Source organism: Choloepus didactylus, chromosome 1 (genome assembly GCF_015220235.1).
Source record: "Choloepus didactylus isolate mChoDid1 chromosome 1, mChoDid1.pri, whole genome shotgun sequence".
Classification (NCBI taxonomy): Eukaryota; Metazoa; Chordata; class Mammalia; order Pilosa; family Megalonychidae; genus Choloepus; species Choloepus didactylus.
Window position 1 is genome coordinate 5,116,762 of NC_051307.1, and position 24,721 is coordinate 5,141,482.

The 24,721-nt window shown below is 42.6% G+C and overlaps 1 protein-coding gene across 6 annotated transcripts; it reads left to right on the forward strand.

Moving 5' to 3' along the window:
- ZBTB21 (zinc finger and BTB domain containing 21) lies at window positions 1-22,353 on the forward strand. Of its 6 annotated transcripts, XM_037831413.1 has the most exons (4): window positions 1-93; window positions 9,171-9,233; window positions 14,890-16,511; window positions 17,115-22,353. In XM_037831413.1, exons 3-4 carry the CDS (start codon window positions 14,903-14,905, stop codon window positions 18,107-18,109), a joined length of 2,604 nt encoding a protein of 867 aa, XP_037687341.1. In that variant the 5' UTR covers window positions 1-93; window positions 9,171-9,233; window positions 14,890-14,902; the 3' UTR covers window positions 18,110-22,353. The 6 variants fall into 6 exon arrangements, with proteins under 6 accessions (XP_037687341.1, XP_037687329.1, XP_037687333.1 ...); XM_037831401.1 differs by having other exon boundaries at window positions 14,890-22,353; XM_037831405.1 differs by having other exon boundaries at window positions 9-1,202; window positions 14,890-22,353.
- Window positions 22,354-24,721: the final 2,368 nt, after the last annotated feature.

Sequence of the window (24,721 nt, forward strand, 5' to 3'; positions counted from 1 at the left end):
TGGATGGAATCACAGCGGCAGCGGCGGCTGCGGCGCGCGCGAGCCGAGTGTGAGCGGAAAGGGGCCCGGCGTCTGCCTCCGGGCTGAAGGCCGGTGAGTAACTGTCACGCCCCTCGCTTTAGGAGAACTGCCGGGTCCCTACTAGGCTACAGCCTCCCCGCAAAACGCGGCCTTGCCTGACGTAACTCTGAGGTGATTTCTCTCTTTTTTCTCTCCACCAGCGGGTTGCGGTCTCTGAGCGTTTATGCGCGTGCGCCAGGCCTTGGCTCTCACGGAGCATGTCCTGGGCTCCCACGTAGCCGATTGTGCCTTCATACTGCGCATGCTCCGTGCCCGCACTTGGCCTCGCCCTCGCTACTGCGCACGCTCTGTTCCCTCACTGGGCTTCTCTGGCTTCCCTGGACTGATTGCCCCTGGGGTGGCGGGCGCGCCGGGGTTGGGTGCACGCTCCTGGCTTGGAGCGGTGGAAATGCCGTCCAGTGAAGGGCGCGGACTCCCGTTCGGGGCTGACGGGAGGGTCGCCGGGGTCCGCGGCCAGGGCCGCGAGGTCCGCGCGAGTGTGCGCGGAAGCGGCAGCGGGGACCCGCACCTGCAGCCGCCCCCATCCCGGTCCCCGCCGCCCGCCTCGGCCCCTCGACCCGGCGGCAGGAGGCCGGCGCGGGCATGCAGGGCCCTCGCCCCAGGCAGCTCTCCTCTCCCCGCCCCCGGCCCGCCTCGCCTCGCGTTCCGCCAGCCGGAGGTCTGAACTGCGGAGCACTTTCGTTTCCCTTCTGCACCCCTGGAAGACGGGGTGTACCGCGGCGCGCAGCACCCTCCGCTGGCCGAGCGCTTTTTTGCTCGAGTCTCGAGAAAGCCCCCGGCCTCGCGGGGAAAGTTCTCATTCTGAAATCAGCGGCTGGAGGCGTTGGGGACGGGGAGTGGTTCTCAAGACGGTGCGGTTCGCCGGTTTTAGAGACGTCCGCAGAAAGACTTCTGCTGGAGTCGCCCCTGGTCTTTTATGGGTTGTTCTTATCACCTGGACTTCATTGATCTGGAACAAGCCCAATAGCCCGTCTGCGAAAGATCATACTTTTGCATTTTAGGAGAGCCCCTGGGCCCTGGCACGTTATCCTCGCTTGCTATGCGCTCCCAACCACCAGGCCGGAGGTTCCGGGAAATATCACATGAGCAGCTCATTTGGAGGCGGGGTAGTTTGAGGGCAGGTATGCCAACAGGATTGCCTGACAGTGGAAAATGGGGGTGGGGGTGGGAGATCAGCCTCCATGGTCTTCTCCTCTAGGCTGTTTAAAAAAGTACGAGAACTGTAACAGCTGTGTTCCCGTCTAGTCTCTGAGCATCGGTGTATTACAGCATAGTCCAGTGATTGTTCATGATGGTGACTCTGAGTCATCAATAAGGGGCTTGCATAATGTTCTGCATTACTCGTCTAAGAAGACAGAAAGAGGGTTAATCCATTTTAGAAAGATTTCTCATTGAAAATTATTTTTTAAAACTTTTTTGCTCTCTGGTGCTTGAAGGAATAAATCTGTCATCCATCTCTAATGACCAACAGTTATTAAATTTAAATTTAGGTACCTCTTAATATTGATATTAAAAATAAAGTAGAAATTTGGGGCCTTGGTTTACATAAAAGTGACTTTCTGATTAATTCATTGTTTCAACACTATTGGATGTATATTTTGTTTCATTCTGTGGAAATAAAAGTTGAAAAAGATATAACCCCTGCCCTCAAGGGCCTTACACATTATCTACTAGGGAATATTAGAAGAAAATTAGAAATAACCAAAGAAGAGTTGAATTACTGAGGCAAGGAGATAATTGAAAGGGAGATTTTAGTTGGCCCCAAAGCCAAAGAAGATAGAACAGATTCTCGAGCTATTTAAGAGCTAGGATTGACAGGTCATGGTGATTGGACATTAAAAAAGAAGAGGTTTCTGGTTTAGGAGACCCAGTGGTTGGCAGCATCCCTAACCATACAGGGAAATGAGGGCAGGCGGATGTGGGTACCGGGCTGGACATAAGGCGTATGTCATGATGGAACTGTTCACTGGGAACGTGAGAGGCTGGAGTCCCAAGGAGAAGTCTAAGCAGAAATAGAAGTTTGGAGGTCACTGTCAAGTTGTGATTAATGCCTCAAGATTTTGTGGGAAAAGCAAAGAAACTGTCATGTCCTGGGCCCTATGATAGATGCTGGGAAAATGAAGGTTAGCATGTCAGGGTCTTGAGCCTTGAGGTTGATGATTTATCCCTTTGTTCAGTATACTCAGCATTGGGGACACATAGATGAAAAAACAAGGGTTGCTGCTGTCAAGGAGCCTCTTGAAGGAGATAGATGTGAAAGCAGATCAATCAAACTAGTTGTGCCGTTATTGCAGAGAGATGAAGTATTTTTAGTCATTTAGACTGAGCCGTCTTCTGGGAGCGAATTGTGAAAGCTTTGTAGAGAAGGTGACATTTGAGCTGGATCTTTGGGTTGAAGTTGGCTGAGAAAAGAAGAGGTGAGAAGGCGATTTTACGTGGCAGGGACCAGATGTGCACATTTGTAGGGTAGATGGTAAGGAGTGTCCCATACGGATGGAAAGATGAATTGTGGCAGGCACGTGAAGTCTGTCATATGCCAGTCTCTGGAGTTTGGCTTTTATCTGGGATGCAATAGCAAAATCAATACAGCATTCTAAAGCAGGGCAGTGAAGTGTCCAGCTTTACTTGAGAACAAATCAAAGGCATGATTTCTGCTGTGTCAAAAGCACAGAAAGTCAGCAAATATGTACTGTTGTGCAAGATAGCATGTGAGGCATTCTGAAGATTGCCAAGAGATAATAAATAGCTTCTCAGTCCATAAGGAGCTTACAGTCTTATTGGGAAGACACAAAGGACTAACAGTAGAAGGCAGTCAATAACAGTACATAAATGGTGCTGGCTGTAGGTAATCCAGGAGTTGAAAGGTGAGCTTTGTTCATTATGAGCTGAAGAATCAAGGAAGGCTTCATGGAGAAGTTGGAACTTGAGCTGAGGTTTGAAAGATGATTAATGTTCAGATGCATGGGATGCTGGGGTGGGGGTTAGGTGAGGTCCAGGACATTCCAGACTGGGTCGTGGAATGAACAGCACCAAGATGCGTAGTTAACTCAGAGACAGAATTAACTGGAGCAAAAAGTAATCACAAGGGGATATACTAAGAGAAAGAACATTTTAAAAGTAATTTGATACAAGACTTCAGAGGGCCTTGGAGTCTATATTTTTTAAAATTTGCATTTTAGCGTTATGGAGAACCACTGGTTTTATTATTTTGGCTTTGATTTTAAACGGGTCAAGGCTGGCTCTTTTCATTCAGGTCTTAGATCTCAACTAATATCTCACATCAACACATTTCCTGACCATTGTCTCTGAACCCCTTGTTGCTCCACTACAACCAGAGCACCCTGGTTTGTTTCCTATCTGAGGTTATCTTTTTTTTTTCCCCTAATAATTCATTTTATTTTTTTTTATTTTGAAATAAATTCAAAGTTATAGGAACAGTTGCAAAAACAATACAAACCCATACACAGAACTCCAGCATACCCTGACCCCCCTCCCCCAATACCCCAGTCCACCAACTTTAACATGCTGTCACACCACCATTTCTCTTTCCCTCCCTCCCTATCATCCATCATCTTGCTGTGTCTTCTGAACATGTGAGAGCTATCTGCACACATCCTTGAACAAACACTATAATTCACATATACACTTTCCATGAACAAGAACATTCTTCTATGCAATCCCATTAAGCGCAGCTAAGAAGTACAAGAGATTCAACAATGATACAAAGCTTACATTCCATATTTCCTTTTCCTTATGTCTGAACTGTGTCTCTTTGAGCCTCCTGTCCTCCATCCTCCGATCCCATCCAGGTTCATCCTTGGCATTCAATTGTCATCTATTTAGACTGTCTTTTTTATTTTTTTTTTTTAATTGTGGAAACATATATACAGCCTAAATCTTCCCATTCCACCCCCTCCCTGGCATTCCATTAGTGGGATTAATCACATTTAGAATGTTGTAATGCTCTTTCCCACCATCCATTACTAGAAATTTCCCTTCACCTCAAACAGCAACCCTACACTCATTTCTTAACTCCCCATTGCCCCTTCCCCCATTTCTCTTAACCCATACTCTACTTTTCATCTCTATGGTCATATTCTCTGATAATTTCTTTGTGTTTACTGTGGGGCTTAAAATTAACCTCTTAAATCCTTAACAATCTTGTTTTTCTTTGATACCACCTTCACTTCAATAGGACACATAAACTATGTTCCTATACTCTTCCATTCCCCCACCTTTATATAGTTGTCTGAAATTACATATTTTATGTTGAGTTCAAAACCACTGATTTGTCATCAGAGTTTGTGTATTTTATATCATGTAGGAAGTAAATAGGGGAGTTACAATTCAAAAATTATTGACTTCTATTTGTATTCCATTGTGGTCGGAGAATGTGCTTTGAATATATTCTTTTTTTTTTTTTTTTTTAATTTCTTGAGGCTTGTTTTATGTCCCAACTTATGGTCCCTTCTGGAGAAAGATCTGCTATCACGAGAGAAAATTGAGTGTCCTGGTGATTTGGGATGTAAGGTTCTATATATGTCTGTTAAAACTCTCTGTATCTCTTTCTCCTTTCTTTGTTTCTCTGTCGGTAGGGCTCCTTTAGTATCTGAAGTAGGGCAGGTCTTTTATTGGCAAACTCTCTCAGCATTTGTTTGTCTGTGAAAAATTTAAGCTCTCCCTCAAATTTGAAGGAGAGTTTTGCTGGATAAAGTATTCTTGGTTGGAAATTTTTCTCTCTCAGAATTTTAAATATGTCATGCCACTGCCTTCTCACCTCCATGGTGGCCGCTGAGTAGTCACTATTTAGTCTTATGTTGTTTCCTTTGTATGTGGTGAATTGCTTTTCTCTTGCTGCTTTCAGAACTTGCTCCTTCTCTTCATTATTTGAGAGTCTGATCAGAATATGTCTCAGAGTGGGTTTATTTGGATTTATTCTATTTGGAGTTCGCTGGGCATTTATGCTTTGTGTATTTGTATTGTGTAGAAGGTTTGGGAAGTTTTCCCCAACAATTTCTTTGAATACTCTTTCTAGACCTTTATCCTTCTCTTCCCCTTCTGGGATACCAATGAGTCTTAAGTTTGGACGTTTTATTTTATCTATCGTATCCCTGAGATCCATTTCGATTTTTTCGATTTTTTTCTCCATTCTTTCTTTTGTTCTTTCGTTTTCTGTTCTGTGGGCTTCTAGGACACTGAGACGTTGTTCAGCTTCCTCTCATCTTATATTGTGAGTATCCAGAGTCTTTTTAATTTGGCCTACAGTTTCTTTTATTTCCATAAGATCTTCTATTTTTTTATTTACTCTTGCAGTGTCTTCTTTATGCTCTTCTAGGGTCTTCTTTATGTTGCTTATATCCTGGGCCACGGTCTTCTTCATGTCCTTTAAATCCTTTGCCATGTTTTCATTCCTCAATTGTAGTTCTTTGATTAATTGTGCCGAGTACTGTCTCTTCTGATATTTTGATTTGGGTGTTTGAAATTGGGTTCTCCATATCATCTGGTTTTATCATATGCATTAAGATTTTCTGTTGTTTTTGGCCTCTTGGCATTTGCTTTGTTTGATAGGGTCCTTTCAAGTTGTAAAAAAAAGATACCAATCTAATTTTTCAGAAACACAAGTTGGTGGCGTACACTTTCTCTAACCAGCAGATGGCGTCTGTGAGTCACCTATAGCCCTCAAGTCAGTTCTCCTCAACCTTGTCCCCACAGTATGTAGGGAAATGATTCTTGTGGGGTTCAGTTGGAGAACTCAGTTTGGGTGTGTTGCTGGAGCTGACCGCCCTGAATGTGGGGTGTGTGTCCGGGTGGCCAGGGAGGAAGGGCAGCTTTAATATTCAAACCCCCCAGGTTCCCGGACATTCAAGGCCGCCACAAGAGTCTAAGCCTTCATTTCAGTTCAGCCCCAGAACCTCTCTCTCGCTGACCCACAAACCACCGGACTTGGCGTAGCGTCCCTGGGTTTTCCGAGTGGGCCCCCCTCCTAGCCGCGATCTTCCAGGACCTCTGCTGAGGGAAGGCTGTGCTACGTCACCAGTGTGCGCCGTCCCTCAAGGGAAGCCGTGGGTCCCTGGGCCGTGCAGGGGTGCTCTCAGCCTGATGCAAAGATGGTCAAACAGGGCGTCTCAACCCCCCCGTCCTCACATAGTTCCTCCTTCCCGGCTCTGGGCTGTGGGCATGGCCCCGGGCAGGAGTTTATCCAGCCCTCCGGGGAGCCAGCTGCGAGCCACAGGGTTTCTTTCAGCTTCCAGCTCTCCTCTCCGTTCCCCTGGCCCTGAGGGTACCTGCAGCGGGCTATCCTCCAGGCCAGACACCGAGAGGCTGTGTTTTACTGCGTCATTCCCACTGTCACAACTGCAGCTGCTCCTGAGTTTTTCCCTTTTTTTTTTTTTGTTTTTGTTTTTGTTTTTGTTTTTGTTTTTAAAAGAACCGGTCGGTCTCCAAACGCCAATCCCTGGCTTCCCCACACTGCAGTGCGGCTGTGGGTCTTCCAGCCAGCTTACTCACTCGTTTCAGAATGCACACTCCCGGTTTCACCAAGTATATGGCCCCTGTGGTACTAGCAGACCTCGTCCAGCTGGCATATCGCTGAAACCGGTATTCTGGGTCACTTTCTGGTTTTTATCTAGTATTTTTCATGGAGTGTGTTTTTGCCCTGTCTCACCTAGCCGCCATCTTAGCTTCTCCTCTGAGGTTATCTTTTTTATGTAGTTGTTTTTTTGTTTATCATCTGGCTTTGCCTCACTGGAAAGTTGGGGCCTTGTCTGCTTTGTGCACCTCTGTATTCAGATACATTGAGCCAGGCCTGGCACATAAAAAGAGCTCAGTAAATTAGTTGAATTAATAATAGTATTATGTAGTATGTATGTTGTATGAATGAGCAAAGCTTTGTTTTAGGAAGCTTAGTCTAGCAGCAGTATATGAGATGGATTTGGAAGATGTGACAGGAAGAAGAAATACCACTTGGAAATATATTAGGGTCTTTAATTAGCATGGTACAGAAACTGACTAACTTTAATAGGAAAAAAAAATTGATTATAAAGCTATACAGTTGCTCTTAGGATTTAAGGAGAAGCTAAAAAATTGAGCTGGAAAGGGCAAAAGCCAAAGTAACTCAAGGAATCTGTGTAACAGGCACTGGTGGGCTGCATTGTCAGGCCACCACTGAGATAAATCAGCTCCACTCATTTGCTGCCTTCATTCTTCTCTGGGCGCCTATTTCAGGGAGAAAGTATCCAAGTGACTTGACGTTGGTTGTGTGCCTGCCCCTGAGCTAGGGGAGAGCAGTGCATCCAACTTTATTCAGTAGGACAAGGGAAGTTCTTCCAAAGCAAAATCAAGGGGCCGCTACAAGAGGAGGAGGAATGGCTGCTGGGTGGCCAGAATAAACCAACAGAAGTCTTTGCCAGAGGCTGCGTGACAAACTCAAGTGCAGGTTGAGAGCCTGAACTATGTTATAGTAGAGGGATTTGGCTAGATGCGGCAGAGAACACACCTTAAAGCAAACTCACCCCTCTCTACAGAGACTGAAAATGCAGTGAGATGAAACACAAGGTAGTAGCATTGCTACTCTGGAGGGATTGGGTAAACTACTCCACCTTTGAAATCCGAGAAAGTTTAGATAATTTCTGGAGATTATCTAATGAGATGATGATGAGACATAAACTCAGAGCCAACTTCCCTTCACCATCCATAGTAAAATCAAATGGATCCAAATGGTCTAAATCCAGAGATGAGGCTTAGGGGATGAACTCTGTGTGTGTGTGTGTGTGTGTGCGCGCGCACGTGCACGTGAATGTTTCCTTGCATTAGTCAAATGTAGATACTTTGGATTTTGTTTAACAAGGTGTTTGCCTTGTGGTTTGCACAGTCCCCCCTTTTTCCAGTATCATGGCTAGAACTATGTAAGCAGTCCCCAGCATTCCAAAGTGTCGTGTGCCCACAGTTCAGTACTAGGTTAGTTCTTTGGATATCAAGACACATTTTCCACTTCTGGTAGTAAGGGGTGTGTGGGCTTGTCTTGGAGCCAATTTATTTTATAATGTACCTCAGCTATGAGACCAGCCTGCGTTTCAGTCTCTAAAGTTTGAACATAGGTGATGTTTCTTTGGCATCTTCTCATGACCCTTTCTTGGCCCCACCCTCATGTCCTAGTGTCCTTTTACCCAAGTGCCTAGATTGCTCATGATTGGGCCTAGCTTTCTGCTGCAGCTTCTATCCCCAGGATGCTCTGTGTTCCCAAATTGCCTGGCTTTTCTCTATCTCCTCAAAAATTGTAACTCCCTGCAACTGCTCCAACACTAGGTATAAAGAAGAAAGAATTCACATTGAATTAATGTATATAGTATACGTATTCTGCCCCCTTCCCAGCATTTGGTACCTGTGGATGGGGTCTATTTGAGGGCATGATATGAAATAACTTTCCAGAACCCAGGTGTGAAGGGCTTTATAGCCATTCTAGGGAATTGGTTCTTCAGGCCAGGGCAAGCCTTCAGGAATTTTGAAGCCCTGGCAAGATCAGATGAGTGTTTCTGAGAAATGTCTGTGGTAGAAATGGGAAGAATGGAACCTTTGCAACTTTGTAATAGTTGAATGATGAGGCCCAAACCTTTCCTGATGACCCCACTGTCACTTGCCCACCCTTCTACTCCCAGGCCAAATTAATTGTTTCCTGAAGTCAGGATTCTCATAGAGCTTTTTGTTTAATTTTTCATGTCTGTCTCTCCCACTGAAATGTCTGCTACTGGAGGACGAGACACTGATCTTAGCTTACTCATCTCTGTATCACCAGCACCTTTTGTGAGGTGTGACATACAGCAAAAAGGAAGAGACGAAGGAAATAAAATGTGTACTTGCAGTGGGGGAAGTGCTGGATATACCAGAACGTGCAAGTGTATTATGTCTTTTGTCTTTCACAAAAATCCCATGTGGTAGGGAGTGTTAGCCCTACTTCCCAGGTAAGGGAGCCCACTCTACCATGGTACACGCCTGACAGAGACAAGTAGACTGGTTTCGTAGACTTCTTCATGGTGCTGTGCTGTCTTCCTTGAACTGTTAGTCATAAAGATTCTCTCCTTTTGAAATTTCAGGAAACAACATGAAATAGCATTCAGGCAGCGTTTGGGAAGACTTGGTGTGCACGGATCCTAGTGGTAAGCAGGCCAGCTCTGGTTTTCCTGGGGGATTTCCTCTAGGCTCTTTCTGCCCCTCCCAGATGATCCCCTTCCATGTTTTACCTACTTTTTTTTTTTTTTTTTAAATTAAGCTCCAAGGTCTTTCCACAGGGACTGCAGTGTGGCAGGCACTCCGCATTGATGAGTCAGGTAGAGATGAGCAGTGGACAAGGACGAGGACAAGGACGGAGCAGTGGCAGTATGCATTCATATACAAGAGCTTTTAAATTTATGATGCACTGTCTTCTGTAAGTCAGAGATCCTGATTATTCATAACTAAAATGTGTGGTAAATTGAAGTTTTATGTACCAGCAAATTTATTGTATCTGGACCAGAAAAATGCATTGAGGAGACAGTGCCTCCAGCAACAAAGCTGGGCTTATCTTTGGACTGAATAGGAGAAAAATTAAAGGGTTTTGAGAATTCAGTCTGCACGTCACCAGCCACAAAGAGTTTTGCTGGATTATCTTGTGACATTCAGCAGTTGTGATTTGTTTCCTCTTTTTGCCTTAATATGGCAGCATATTATAGCTTTAGTTAAGTTAAAGTCGTTGAATTCAGTCAGCATTCACATTAAACAAAACGCAAAATTCCAAAATGTGAAGTGTCTGTTTGCAGCCAGGCCAGAAAAGGGGCCATTGTTTTCCAGTCTTAGTGACAGAATTCAAAGGGGACGGCAAGGGCCTCCAGGTGAGGCGCCCCTGCATCCCCTGCTGCTGCTTTTACCTCCGTCTCTAGACATTTAGAGTCTCTAGTGTCCTTATCTTGGAGTATTGGAGAGAACGGAAGACGTCATTCTCCTGCTTCTAATCCTTCAGTGGCCTTATTTGAGCCTCCAAAGCCCTCTGCCCCCTTTCCTGCCTCATCACCTGCCCTTCCCCTATTGTGTCCTCTTTGCTTTAGCCACACGATCGCCTCCGTTTCACGTGGATATGTCAGACCTCATCTCATCTCTGTCATGTTGGATGTGCTGCTCCTGCCCCTTGAAGTCCCTTTACCCTTCCTTGCTGGCTCCTTCACACGTTGCCTCATCCTTCCCTGTGCATCAAGCATCTTCTGGAGAATGCCTCTCCTGACCCCCCCCATCTGGGTCTGATGCCCGTCGTCTGTACTCCAGAGACCTCTGCATGCATCCCAGCTGGTGCTTGGCACACTGTGCTGTGTCGGTGAATTCATGTGTCCCAGTCCTACACAAGACAAAGTTCCTTGAGGCAGGAGCAGGTTTGTTAGACTGAAATCCTCCATGTCTAGCACAGTTCAAGAGCAGAAACAGGGCAGACCACCAGCTCTGCTACTAACTGGCTGGTTAATTATTTAACCTCTCTCTTCCTCAGTTTCCTGACTTATACGGGGCACGGTGACAATACCTAGCTGAGGAGATTGTGTGAGAATTAAAAGAACAAACTAGAGGCCATATAACGTAGGGTTAAAAGTGTGGCCTCCAGAGCCAAACTCCCTGGGTTTGACCTGCTGTGCCACTTAACTGCCTACATGACCTTGAGCAAGTTCCTTAATCCTCTGTGCTCCTCTGTAAAGTGGAGATAATAACAGCACCTCCCTCTTGTAGTGTTGTGGTCAGTGTTGAATTAATACATGAAAAGTATTTACAGTGGTACGTGGGAGAGTAAACAGTCAAATATTAGCTATTATTAGGTGCTCAGTTACTGTTTGAGTAGATTGAATGGGAAATAAGTATCTTAGATTTAGTTTGCACTGGAGTATCAGGAATTTGGGCATGCCTAGCTGCGTTTCAGTCAGGCAGTCTCACTGATGACTCCAAATTGAATAGTTATAAATCCAAATAATTTTCCACGATATTTCTCTTACAGCTCAACTCTGAGTTGACTTTATTATTGTTCCCTAATTCCCAAATGTTTTCATTCAACGATTCTAAAGCTTGTGGTCCAAGGGACTGGAAGAAGTTAGACATAGAAGTTATGTAAACAGGAATTGTGATAATTTGAAGAAGGCATAAAAAGGGAAACCTTTCTGATGAGAGAAAAATGGGAAAATGTTGCTTTCTGGCAGTAGGGTACAGATGGTAGATGGGATAGTATTTGCTTCTTAACTGATGATGTGGGAAATCTTAATGTGTGTTGTTCCTTAGCCTTTACCTCATGGTTTCACGTACCCTTGCCGTCTTGGTTTGAGTTCCCCAAACCAAGGCTTCAAATGCAGGCCATTTATTTGGGAAGTGATCCCGGGAAGCACAAGAAAGGGAATAGGGAAAGTGAGGCAGGAAAGGACGCCCCAAAAAGGTACATTAATGATCAGGTTACTACTGGTCAGTAGACTATCAAAACTAATTCTACAAAAAAATCTGAACTCTTGGTCTTTCTCTCAAACTCCACCTCAACTAAAGACAATTTTCTTCCTGTTACGCATGCAGAATCCTTAGCGACATCCTTAATTTCTCAAGGCCCCTATTCCTACCGTTTAACCTGTTGAAATGCTGACAGCTGTCTTGACCTCCACTGCTGTCACGTTGGCCCACGCCACCATCCTCTCTCAGCCTGGGTCCCTGCAGTAGTCTCACTGGGCTCCCAGCCTCCACGTAGCCCTCCGTTCTGTGGTCCATTCTCAACAGTGTAGCCAGGGTGGTCCTTTTAAAACATAATTCAGGTCATTGTCAGTCCTCTGCTCAAAGTTTTCCCATGGCTGCCCACTTCACTCAGAGTGAAAAGTAAAGATCCTACCCAGTCTGTCTCCTCATTGCTTTTCTCAGGGCCTCTTCTGTGGCTCTCTCCCAGCACTCTCGGATCTGGCCCTACTGGTACCTTGCACTTCCTGTGCTTGTGGCTTTCTTTGCTCATATATTCCCATGGCTCATCCCTCACCTCCTTCACGTCATCTCAGATGCTATTTTGTTGAATGAATGAATGAATGACATGTGGAGTGCCTAATACAGTTTGTAGTATATTGTAGGCCCTCAGTAAACAATAGCTGTTATTGTTGTCTCATTTAATTCTCAATATAGCATTGAAAACTGTCTTAGTTTGCCTGAGCTGCTTTGACAAACACCACACAGTCATCTGGCTTAAACTACATGAGTTTGTCACCTCACAGTTCTGGAGGCCAGAAGTCCAACATCAAGGTATAGGCAGGGCTGGCTTTCTCCCTGAGGTCAGTAATGTTCTGGTGATGGCAGGGCTCTGACTTCTGGCTCCCTACAAGGCCTCCAGGAATACAGATTAAGGCCTGCCCTGACTCAGTAGGCCATACCTAAATAGGATCTTCAGAGATATTCTTCTCCCATGAGTCCACACCTTCACAAATGTCTTCCACAAGGTCCTATTTGTTAAATGGGTTCACACCTGTAAGAATGTGCTTTAAGGTTAAGAGCATATCTGTTCTTGGGGCACAAAAGAGAGTCTGAGAGCTGCTGTCATCCCTGTTTTACCTAGGGAAACTGAGACTCAGAGAGGTTGATTGGCCTAGAGCACCGCCTTTCAAACCACTGGGACTCTGACGCTCAGGAGGGAGTCTATTTCATACCCCAACCCAGTACACGTTACATGTGTGGCTATGTATGTCCGTAACGGAAACAGGAGTTTCACCAAGCCTTAGTTAGCCGTACTACATTTGATGCATGCTGATATTCTGCTCTATTCTAGTCCATTTTATTTTTTTTGTAGTTGCTAGTTTCAGACCACAAAACTGACTTTAAGAACCCCTTTTGAAAAACAGTTGTCCAAGCTTTTGATTCTGTATCTGTTGCTTTTTCCGTGTGGCAACATCTGAACTAGCTTTCTCAAAAGTTACGAACGCTAAAAAAAAGTCCTCAGGACATGGCTGAGTCAATACATAGGGCATTATAAGCTTATTTTTCTGCTGTCCTCTGTAAAAGAAAATAAAGATTTCTTGACACATAAGTGGATGTGTGATTGTATTGAAAGAAAAATTGGATTATGAGAGAAATTAGGATGGCTAACTCAGAAGGAAAAGGAAGGGGATATGTCAACAAAATCAGAAGTGGAGGAATTAAAATTTATCATTCAGTATGAAATGGCAGGCAAGAAAAAACAAAAACTTGATGCAGTCTGACCAAGTCTCTCAGAATATTATTAACAGAGAGTGAGAATAATATTAAAGAATATATAGAAGAAGCCGTGTGCCGTGTTGGGTGACCCCCAGGTTGGTGGCCGAGCGAGCCCTATTTGGCGGGCTCCTCTGAAGAGCCCGGATGCTGGGCTGGCCAGTAGAGCAGGTCCTTTGAAGCCAGAAGAGAACCGCAGGTGTTCTGGGCACGAAGATCGGGCCATCCACACTTTGCCCTCCAGAGAATGGGAAACCCTCACAGATATTCTTAGATGCTCTGAATCCATTTCAGTAATAAAAATAAGTTGTAACGATATTTTAAAGAAAGGATGGCATTATAAAATCAAACCAAAGAGATGAGATGTTGGAGTTACAGAAGTTTGAGAGGTTTTAAGTTGAGAAGCCTTAGTTAAGGTCAGATATGGGAAGTCAAGCATTGTCTCTGTATGGGATGGCTGTATCTTCTTCAAGACCCTGGCAGGGTTAATCTGCACCCTTTTTCTTTGATGCTGAATTAAATGCCAATTAAAACTACAGTTGCTGATAATTAATAGCACATTTGTTGAATGCTTACACTGTGAATCTGATGTTAGCGTATCTAATCTTCCCGACAACCCTACAATGGGGCACATTTCCCACGAGGGACCTGACATGCAGAGAGGCCAAGAGGCATGCCCCAGGACAGTCAGTCATCAGGGTGGAGCAGCCCTTTCAACCGGCTAGCAAAGCTCCACCGGTTTAAATCAAGCCCCTGGTTCCAGAGCCTGCTCTCTTAGCCGCAAGACTACCTTGTCTTGCTTTTAGAGTGGAAAAAAATTTCTGTGTAATCTCAGGTCACATCCCTTAATTTAGAATTAGTAATAATTAAGTTTAGAGCTAAGCTAAAGTTGCCTTTATGTTATTGTTGAAAATGTGATTTGGTAGGAAAATATAGTGTTCAGTGATGGCAGAGATGTTGCAGCCTAAGGAAGCAGGCGAGCTTGTTCTCTAACATCCTTCCCCTTTGTTAAACACTTCGATTCAATAGTGCTTAGCAAATGGTTTTCTTTCTAAATTCTTACCTTTATGTAAAGATCTAGCAAAACCTCTACTTTGCAACCCATTGTTAACCAATTCATCTTACCTTTAAACATACACTGTAGTAAACGTGATTTTTTTCAGAAATATAGACTTCAGGGATTTTGATAATTCATAGCTATTCTCTGAATTTTTACCCTAAATTTTAAAAGAATAGAACCAAACATCAAGTGGATAGAGACCTTAAATAATAAACCTTTTATTTTCAAGTATTGCTTTGCTACACACCTGCCAATTTCTAGTAGCCTTTTTGCTGTGATGAAAATGCCTGTATCATAGTCTTTACTTCCTAAAATTCTCCCATTTTAATGACTGATGACCTGCTTACGCTGTGGGCGTTCTCCCTTTGTTTTCAGCATTACTTAAGGCTGTTCATCTAAGAAGCTTTCGTCCGCCTACTCTTGGCCAGATGTTGGCACCCATGAAAGTCTAGCCTATGTTCCCTGCCCTTGAGGAGCTCTTAGTTTCATGGAGAACTTTTCAGGCATTATTTGGAGTAATTTTACATTTTGTTTTTCAGATAAACCTTTACAATGGAGGGATTACTGCATTACATAAATCCAGCGCATGCCATTTCTCTCCTAAGTGCTCTAAATGAGGAACGCCTCAAAGGACAGCTGTGTGATGTGCTTCTGATCGTGGGAGATCAAAAGTTCCGAGCCCATAAAAATGTCTTGGCTGCCAGCAGTGAATACTTCCAGAGTTTATTCACAAATAAGGAGAATGAGTCACAAACTGTATTTCAGCTTGACTTTTGTGAACCAGATGCTTTTGATAATGTTTTAAACTACATTTATTCCTCATCTTTATTTGTGGAGAAAAGCGGCCTTGCTGCTGTGCAAGAACTTGGATATAGCCTTGGGATTTCCTTTCTGACGAACATTGTTTCTAAAACACCTCAAGCCCCCTTTCCAACATGTCCCAATAGAAGAAAATTCTTCATAGAAGATGATGAAAGCAGTTCTCAAAAGAGAAGTGTCATCGTTTGTCAAAGTAGAAATGAAGCACAAGGAAAAACTGTGAGTCAGAATCAACTGGAACTAAGCCATACTGCCAGGTCCTCACCTGGCACAGCCGCCAGGACCAGCACCAGTAAACCCCATGCTCCAGAACCCATTGAGCCACCTCACAATTTGTCATTAAGTGAAAAGAGTTGGCCAAAAGACGCTTCTGTGGGATATGCAAAGTCTCTTGAGCATTCTGGATCTTTGGATGATCCTAATGGAAGCGATTTGGTAAAAAGAAATGCAGTCTTGCCATCGAAGCCTCTACCAGACAGAGAAGCAGCTGTGGATAATAAGCCAGGTGTGAGTGGTCAGCTTCCAAAAGGAAAAGCCATAGAGCTGGCTTTGAAGAAACCACGGCCACCTGTTTTGTCACTCCGCAGCTCATCAGAGGCTCCCTATCTATTGAAAGAAACTAACAAAGGAAGTGGTCAAGGCAAGGATAGGAACTTACTGTACTACTCAAAGTTAGGCTTGGTGATCCCTTCCAGTGGGCCTGGGTCCGGAAACCAAAGCATTGACAAGAGTGGGCCACTTGTCAAGAGTCTCCTCAGACGGTCACTGTCGATGGACAGCCAGGTTCCCATATATTCACCCTCACTGGACTTGAAGTCTTCCCAGGTAGCCTCTTCAGTATTGAGTGATGCTCCAGGGAATGCATTCTGTGCTTTATCTCAAAAGTCATCTTTAAAACCTTGTAGTGAAAACCCTACCCTGGAAGCCAGGACTCAGGCCCTACAGCCACACCGCCTTAGGTCCTTTAGCGCGTCTCAGTCAACAGACAGGGAGGGTGCCTCACCTGTCACAGAGGTGCGGATAAAAACGGAGCCCAGCAGCCCTCTCTCAGACCCTTCTGACATCATCAGAGTCACCGTGGGTGATGCAGCGGCTGCCACAGGAGCAGCGTCCTCGTCATCAGCCACCAGGGACTTTGCTCTGAAAAGAGAGGACGACCAGAAGGAAATGAGCAGGCTCCCAGCAAAGCGGAGGTTTCAGGCTGACCGAAGATTGCCATTTAAAAAGTTAAAGGTAAATGAGCGCGGATCTCCTGTATCAGAAGATAATTTTGAGGAAGGCTCAAGCCCAGCTCTCCTCGATGGAGATTTTCCAGGTTCCGAATTGAACAAAGATGAATTTGGTGAGTTGGAGGGAACAAGACCAAACAAAAAATTTAAATGTAAACATTGCCTTAAGATCTTCCGATCAACTGCGGGTCTTCACCGTCACATTAATATGTACCATAACCCAGAAAAGCCCTATGCCTGTGACATCTGCCACAAGAGATTCCACACCAACTTCAAAGTGTGGACACACTGTCAGACCCAGCATGGCGTGGTGAAGAACCCATCGCCAGCCTCTGGGTCCCATGCTGTTTTGGATGAAAAGTTCCAAAGAAAGCTGATTGACATAGTGAGAGAGCGAGAAATTAAAAAGGCCCTGATCATTAAGTTAAGGCGTGGCAAGCCTGGTTTTCAGGGACAAGCTAGTTCCCAGGCACAACAAGTCATCAAGAGGAACTTACGATCGAGAGCCAAAGGAGCCTACATTTGCATTTATTGTGGAAAAGCTTATCGTTTTCTCTCCCAGTTTAAACAGCACATAAAAATGCACCCAGGGGAAAAGCCTCTTGGAGTAAATAAAGTTCCTAAGCCCAAAGAACATGCTCCTCTGGCAAGTCCAGTAGAAAACAAGGAGGTTTACCAGTGCCGCCTCTGTAACGCTAAGCTCTCTTCTCTTCTAGAACAAGGAAACCACGAGAGATTATGCAGAAATGCAACCGTTTGTCCTTACTGCAGCCTCAGGTTTTTCTCGCCAGAGCTGAAGCACGCGCACGAGAGCAAATGTGAGTATAAGAAGCTGACCTGTCTTGAGTGTATGCGCACCTTCAAGTCCTCTTTTAGCATCTGGCGGCACCAAGTTGAAGTCCACAATCAGAACACCATGGCGCCCACCGAGAACTTCTCCTTACCTGTTCTTGACCACAATGGGGAAGTGACGGGCACTTCGAGGCCCCAGCCTCAGTCTGAGCCTAATAAAGTCAACCACGTCGTGGCAACAAAAGATGATAACGTGTTCAGCGACTCTTCAGAGCAAATTAACTTTGATTCAGAAGATTCTTCCTGCCTCCCTGAAGACCTTAGTCTTTCTAAGCAGCTTAAAATCCAAGTCAAAGAGGAGCCCGTGGAAGACGCTGAGGAAGAGGCACCCGAGACCAGCGCAGCCCCCAAAGAAACCAGCGCCAGTAAAGACGCCAGCCTGTGGCCCTGCGAGAAGTGTGGGAAGATGTTCACGGTGCACAAGCAACTGGAGCGCCACCAGGAGCTCTTGTGTTCCGTGAAACCATTCGTTTGTCATGTTTGCAACAAAGCTTTCCGCACGAATTTTCGGCTCTGGAGTCACTTCCAGTCTCATATGTCTCAGACCTCAGAGGAGTCGGGGCACACGGAACCAGACGCGTGCCCTGGACGGGCAAACTCTCCCTCCCCACCTCCGCTGCCGCCGCCGCCTCCACTGCCCAAGATCCAGCCCTTAGAGCCCGACACACCAACTGGCTCGTCCGAAAACCCGACCCTGGCCACGGAGAAATTGTTTGTACCCCAAGAATCAGACACACTTTTTTACCATGCCCCGCCCCTTTCAGCAATCACATTTAAAAGACAGTTTATGTGTAAACTTTGTCATAGGACATTCAAGACGGCATTTAGTCTTTGGAGTCATGAACAAACCCACAATTAAAAGACTGACACTTCTTCCCTATTACGAAATGGGAAATGGTTTCCAGAATTCAGCCTAAATTGTGAAATGCGTCATAAGAAATATTTTTTAAAAAAGAATAATAAAGGTTGGAAATTGTTATGCTTGGATTTAAATTTGAGGTAAACTAATATTAATTAGTAATGTCCTTACTCAATTTTAGAAAAACTTTAAAAAATGTTGTAGCTCTGGACCTGATAGTAACAGAATTATTTGATTTTATTAATGTTGACATTTATTAATCTTGGTTGTTTGCATGGTTCTTCATTCCGTGGTGTCAGTATAATGTTTTAAGTGGAGATTTTGGTTTTTTTGGTTCTGTTTTTTTTTTGACAGTCTGAAATTAGTGAAATACCATTAAAGTATTTCTTTTGATTATATCAAACACCTAAGTGATAGTTAAATCTTAGCCATGTTCCTAAGTCCACAATGTATCAGGAAGAAGTGAAGTAGTCTGCAGTATTGATTTAGATTTTAGAGTACTTTAGCAATAAAAAATGATAAGCCTCAACTTTAATAAGTTATCCTGACACTTGATAAAAATAAATAATTGGTATTTTGTGGTCACATAGAACTTTTTTTGTATGAAAATTGTGAGAAACTTAAATCAGCAATAGTAATACTTAGATTTTTATAAAATAACAAACTTGTTCTCAGTCATTTAATACAGTTAATAAGGTCATATTCAAAGGAAGACTTGGGAAATGAAAATATGGTTTATAGAAAGCCTCTAAAGTCAGTTTACAATACCTGCATTGTAATAAAATACTGCTGAGGTGTGTTATATGTTAGCCACATCATGGTTCTGAATCCAGAGTAGCGTTTGAAAGACTGATTGTTTGAGTTTCCTGATTTATGCTGTCACAATTTGAAGATCTGAATGTGCTTGGGACAAAAAACAAAGATATATATGGCGATAATTTTGAATTTAACAACGTTAGCTGAACAAATAAGGTTGGAACAGTTATTTATGTAGGTTCTGAACACTCAGAGTAAGTACAGCAGCTCTTAAAACTGAGGTACCATTTACTTCCAGAGACTTTCAAAGCCAGGAAGAAACCCCACACTGCCATTTCTACTTGCTTTTCATGAGCAGTGTATACAATATACAGATTCTCCTGCCTCTTTGTCTTTGGAGAATGATTTGTGTCCATTTTGTAGTTAGGAGTTTTTTCCTCATGATACTAGTGGTGGTAAAATGTCAGTAGTGAAGCCGTTCTGCTGCTTTAAGTTCACAGCTTAATATTCCACAAATATATATTCAAGGGTCCAAAATTAGTATTTGCCACTTACTTTGGTCTGTGGAGTTTAGGCCTCTTTTTTTCTATTTTATGTAAGTTGTCATTAAAAGCCTTTCAGTAGGAGTTATCCAAAGGTCAGTGGGTGTTGCAAAAGGGAGACAGTTTTATTTCACTTATCGAAGGGTGGCTTAGATAGATAAAAGTAGAAATACTGTTAAAACCACAAAATCCTTTTAAATTAAAACTCAAAGTTTTTTGTTGTTTTTTTGTTTGTTCTGTTTTTTACAAGTTATTCTTTCAGAGAAACAAAAAGTAACTCCCATAACTAAGAAATAATTTTCTGAGTGCTTAAATTTGTGTTCTGGCTGAACAGGACCCTGTTTCTGTTTGTCTCCGTACCCACATGCCTCACCAGTGGCAGGGAAAGTCATCTTAACTTTTATTGAAACACAAGCATTTTCATGAGATGCTAATTGACTTTGTACATTGTAGAAATTACATGTGAAATTCTGCCTTTTATTTCATTTGAAAAATGATCAGAACCCCCCAAATATTTGAGTACATCCTATTTTGTTCTTACTTAAAACGGGTGGAGAACGGAAAGTAAAATTAAGTTGCAGTTACTGATTACTGCCATGTCTATGTTTTCTTGTGGCAATCTATGCATTTTGAAGACAAAACTAAAGTGTGTGATTTTATATGCAGTGTCAGGGTGGATTACTGTTGATTCGTTTCATTCCCTCTGTAATGTGGTATTTCTTACTCTGAACCCCTTGGTAGCTGTCACTTCTTCAAAAGAAGACAGTTTCCCTGGGCGTGACCCCGTACATGGCTGTCAGGGTGTCTGTAATGAACCCATGGTACGCTGTATCTGGGCAGGCTAAATTCAGAATCCTAGGACTTGAACTTTTATGCTACATTTTTGAAGATTTTTTAATACTATTATTAATCAGTAAAAAATATTTTTCATCTAAGTATAGACTCTATGTGTCTTTAGATTTTAAAAATGACCAGTGTTTTTGTCTCGTTAGTCCACATTTTTTGTCTAGGCAAGGAACATAAGGTATCAAATAAAATTTTGAACCAAAAACATTTATAATGCAGTTCTGGTTTTTCTATTACTTTTTACACCGTACCTTAAGAGCATTAGGCTGAAAGAGTTTATTTTGGTGGTCAGAAAATAAAATATGCTTCCACTCATGTAGCCATTTAAATATTCAGAAGTAAAATAATGAAAGACATGTTAATTGCTGTATTTAGTAAACAGCTTTTTAAAGAATGTTTATCTCAGCCAGTAGGGAAATATTTAGTGTAACACAAGTTGGTCTTTCATTGTTGCAATTCCTTACTTAGCAAGTAAAGATATTCTTGTGTTTTTTCTGATTGTAATTAATTTTTGAAAATGTAGAAAGCTCACTATTCCTTGTAAGTATTCTAAGTATTCAGGATGCCTGCTTTTTTTATGCAGTTGTGGAAAGAATGTAAAATGCTTTAATATATTCTTTGTTAATCTGAGAACTTGGTATTGAACCACTTCCTTGACGTGGGGTTATGGGGACTAACAACACAAACATGTATGTTCTTATCAGTGGCTCCAAGTAAGCAATGGAGATAACAAATACCATGCGTTTTTGCATAGTAAAAATATTTCAAGATTAATAAAAATATTCACCTTTAGAACTAGTTAGAATTAGTAGGCATTTATAATTTTATCAATACGTACAACTAACAATTCAACAGTGATGTTGTTTGCATCGTGGGGGCACATGTGGTTCTTGGTTTGTTGTTTTGCGATATGTTGTTACAAGCCTTCTCTTTTTAAAAATATGCCCTAGCACTTAATCAGTGATCACTGAATCCACACGTCGCACCATTGGTGCTAATGAGAGTAGAGGGATTCGGACAAGAATAAAAAGTGCCCTTTCATGGAGACCTGAGGCAGCTACGTCATCCAGACCAAGCAGGCAGTCAGGGTCCGGGTAAACGGCACTCGGACACCCTCGTAAGAATAAACATCCTAAGTCGGCCCTTCATGTCTCTCAAATTGAGCCTCTTTTGGTGTGTGTATATACAATCATAATCTGGAACTTTAAGGGATAAAATTATTTGAATTTTCTTGCTACAAAAAATAGATGTCACTCATAACAGGTTTCTTTATAAATTTGCATTTACTTAACCAATGTTGAAATTTTTATGAATCAATTTGTCAATTTCTGGTATTGAGTTTTTTTTGCAATATTTGTGAAATGCATTATTGATTTAAATAATGCTAATAAGTATTCTTTAATAAGCACTCTTTATCCTGAGCTACCAAACTTTTTAGGTTTTGAAAATAGGGTTTTCTCTGTTGTGGCTTTAGCACTTTAAGAAATCTATTGTTTGCATAATTTTTAATATGTTCATTTAGTGCTTCTAAGTGTTTTCTAGCTTATGGTATGCCATGTGACAGGAGAAAACTAAGCAATCCATGCTTAGATTTTGGAGGAGAAAGAAATGAATTAATGTCAGGTTTTTGAAAAACAAAAATCCTTTTAGAGAGAACCTTTTGGGAACCAAAGTAAATCTTTAATAATTGTAAATCTTTAAATAATTGAATTCAGTGCTCTGTAGTCGTTTGTAAGTGCAGTCCAGATTTTCCACAAGGTTACACTTGGTTAATACTAATTTTCAAAAAGTTTAGTTTCTTACTGACATTAATCCAAAACTATTTCAAGGTTTTCATTGAATAAATGTTTATTGTTAAAAACAAAAGAGTAGTTTTATAATCGTGTATATTTTGTAGTCATATGTCTCAGTAGAATAAATCACTGTTCAATTTTATTTGGGAATAAGATTTTTGGACTGAAAATTCTTAGTAAAATAGGATTTTTATCTACTGTTAATCCATTGCTTATTTGTATCACAATTCTGTTGTCTGTTTACTTTGCTTAAATCTTGACTAAGAATGATTGGAGTCAATAAATTTGCACTGTACTTTGCTATGAATCACGGTCTCATTGGTATGTTTTGGAATTTGATCGTTAATAGCTTTTAAATTCATGAAAGTAAAGATAAAGCCCTTCTATTTGGGGAATATGAACAGCCACTTAAGAATGGTGGTAGACATTTAATTCTCCCCAACAGTTTGAGATTGCTTATAGAATTGAATTCCTACAGTTACTTGGAAACCACAAATACATGACAATTTAAACTAGATAAGCATCAATCTTTGCTTATCCTCCTTTGGCTTTACCCTTCACAGTGGTAGTTTTAAAAATGTGGGCATGTATGCATAGAAAGAAGGTTTCAAAGCACTCTGCACTGATGTTTGAGCAGCGATTGATTGACTGGTTTTATTGTCTATGTGCTTCAGTGTTGGGCATTTTTTTTTTCATTCTGATGAGGATCTCTTGCAATACTGGGAAGTATTAACTGTTATTATATTAAGCTTTCCCTGTAAAGTTAAGAGCCAAGATTTATATATTTCAAATTACCACCACCAAGCCAACTGGAAAACAAAAGGAAAGTGAGAAAGGGAAAAGGAGAGCGAGTCCTACTGAGTCAATCAATGCCCGTTCACGCCTTACATCTTCAGATGGTCTGGGTGTCTTCTGTTGATATCCTAGACTTCTTTCTTGGGAGTGTCTGGTTAAAAGATTCTTGAACACATTGCACTGGGAACAAAAGGTATATATATATTTTTTAATCTTCCACCCGCTTTAGGATTTGTCACCAATTGTTTTAAAAACTTAGATTTGCTCTTCTTAATAGCGGCTTTTTGAAATTTGGGATTGCTATACTCTTGTCATAGCGTCTTCTCTTTGGCACACACTCAAGACAGTAAATACCTATGGTGACAAAACCAGTGCCTCCAACGTTTATTTTCTTATATTTCCCCAGCCCAAGGCTAAATCATGGCTCTGTTTTTGTGGAACTAAGCCTGATGAAAGTTGAGTGGCAGTTACTCTTCATGGGAAGCGTTTCTCTAGAGAAAATGAGTCCCCATATTGTCGGAGGAGCACTTCATGAATCAAACATTGGAGAGCCCTGCTGTATCATGAATTTTGGGGTATGATGAGTCGGCCGTCGGCTCCCGCAGGTGGGACAGTCCCTTGGTCAGCTCATGGGCCTTGTGTTCATTCCAAGCTGCGTGTTGACCAGCTGAATGTTTTGAGGCTCCATTGGCTGTTGTGGTATCACTTCCTCCGGGAAATGTTTTCTGACCCCTTTCTATCCACTCCTCACCCCAGCCCAACGGAGTTGCCACACCTCAGTGTTCCCCAGATACCCTGGACTCACCAAGTCCTGTTATTTCCAGTCATCCATTTATCCATCTATGCTCTATCCCACCAGACCTGGAGGGACTTAAGGGCAGGGGCTCCTAATATTCATCTTTGTGTTTACAGGGCCTGGCAATGGAAAGTGCCTATTGAGTATTCGATAAACAAATACAGCAAAGTATTCTTGTCAGAGATGGACAACCAACTGCTTTATTTCCAGCTAATCTTAGAAGGGAACTTTCTGGATATCTCTATATATTCCTCAGATTTTGATTCCTATTCTCCAGATTTTGATTCCATTAATAATATACCCAGAGTATATTTTAATTTTTATTTTAAAAATACAATACACCTTCTTGGTAAACTCAAGAAGGAATAGAAATGTTCAATTTCTATTGATGAGTCCCTTGAACTTTACAAGTGCTATGCACTTGTATGCTGCCCTGATCGGTTTGGATGTATGGGATACTTGGATTGTGGCTGGCACTACTGAAATTCTACTCATTAGGAAGCCTGCGGGGCTCCAAGTTCTACTCATTAGGTCACTCCAACATAGATAGTTGCCTGGACAAACTCATCAGTAAACCCAATAATAGTAATAATAGCTAGCATTACACATGAAACACAGGTGTCTATGGTAGTACTTGTGAACAATATACTGGCTTGTTTTCCTCTCCCATTATTTTTTTACTTCCCCCTCCTCACCCCAGACTTTCTCCATCCTCAGTCAGCCTGGTTCTTTGGCTCAGTACCTGGGCTCCATGACCAGTGGTGCCTACCAGAGCTCTTCTCGGCTTTGGGTTTCAAAGCCCAAATTCTTAGAACAGAGGGTGTGGGAAAAGGTTTGAGAGACACGAGGTTTCTTCTGTAAACTAAAAAACACTATGTAGGCTAAAGAGGACGGAGAAGAAGAGGAAGAGATGAGAGGATAGACAGATGGAGGAGCCCTGGACCCTGAGCCAGGTTATGACTCAACACAGGTGGGAGACAGCAGGAGGTGTGTCAGCAGGTGCCTGCCTGAGCTGATGCCTGAAGACTGGGTGACACCCAGGACTCTCCCTACGGTGCCTTAAGTACAAAAGCATCCCCATCCC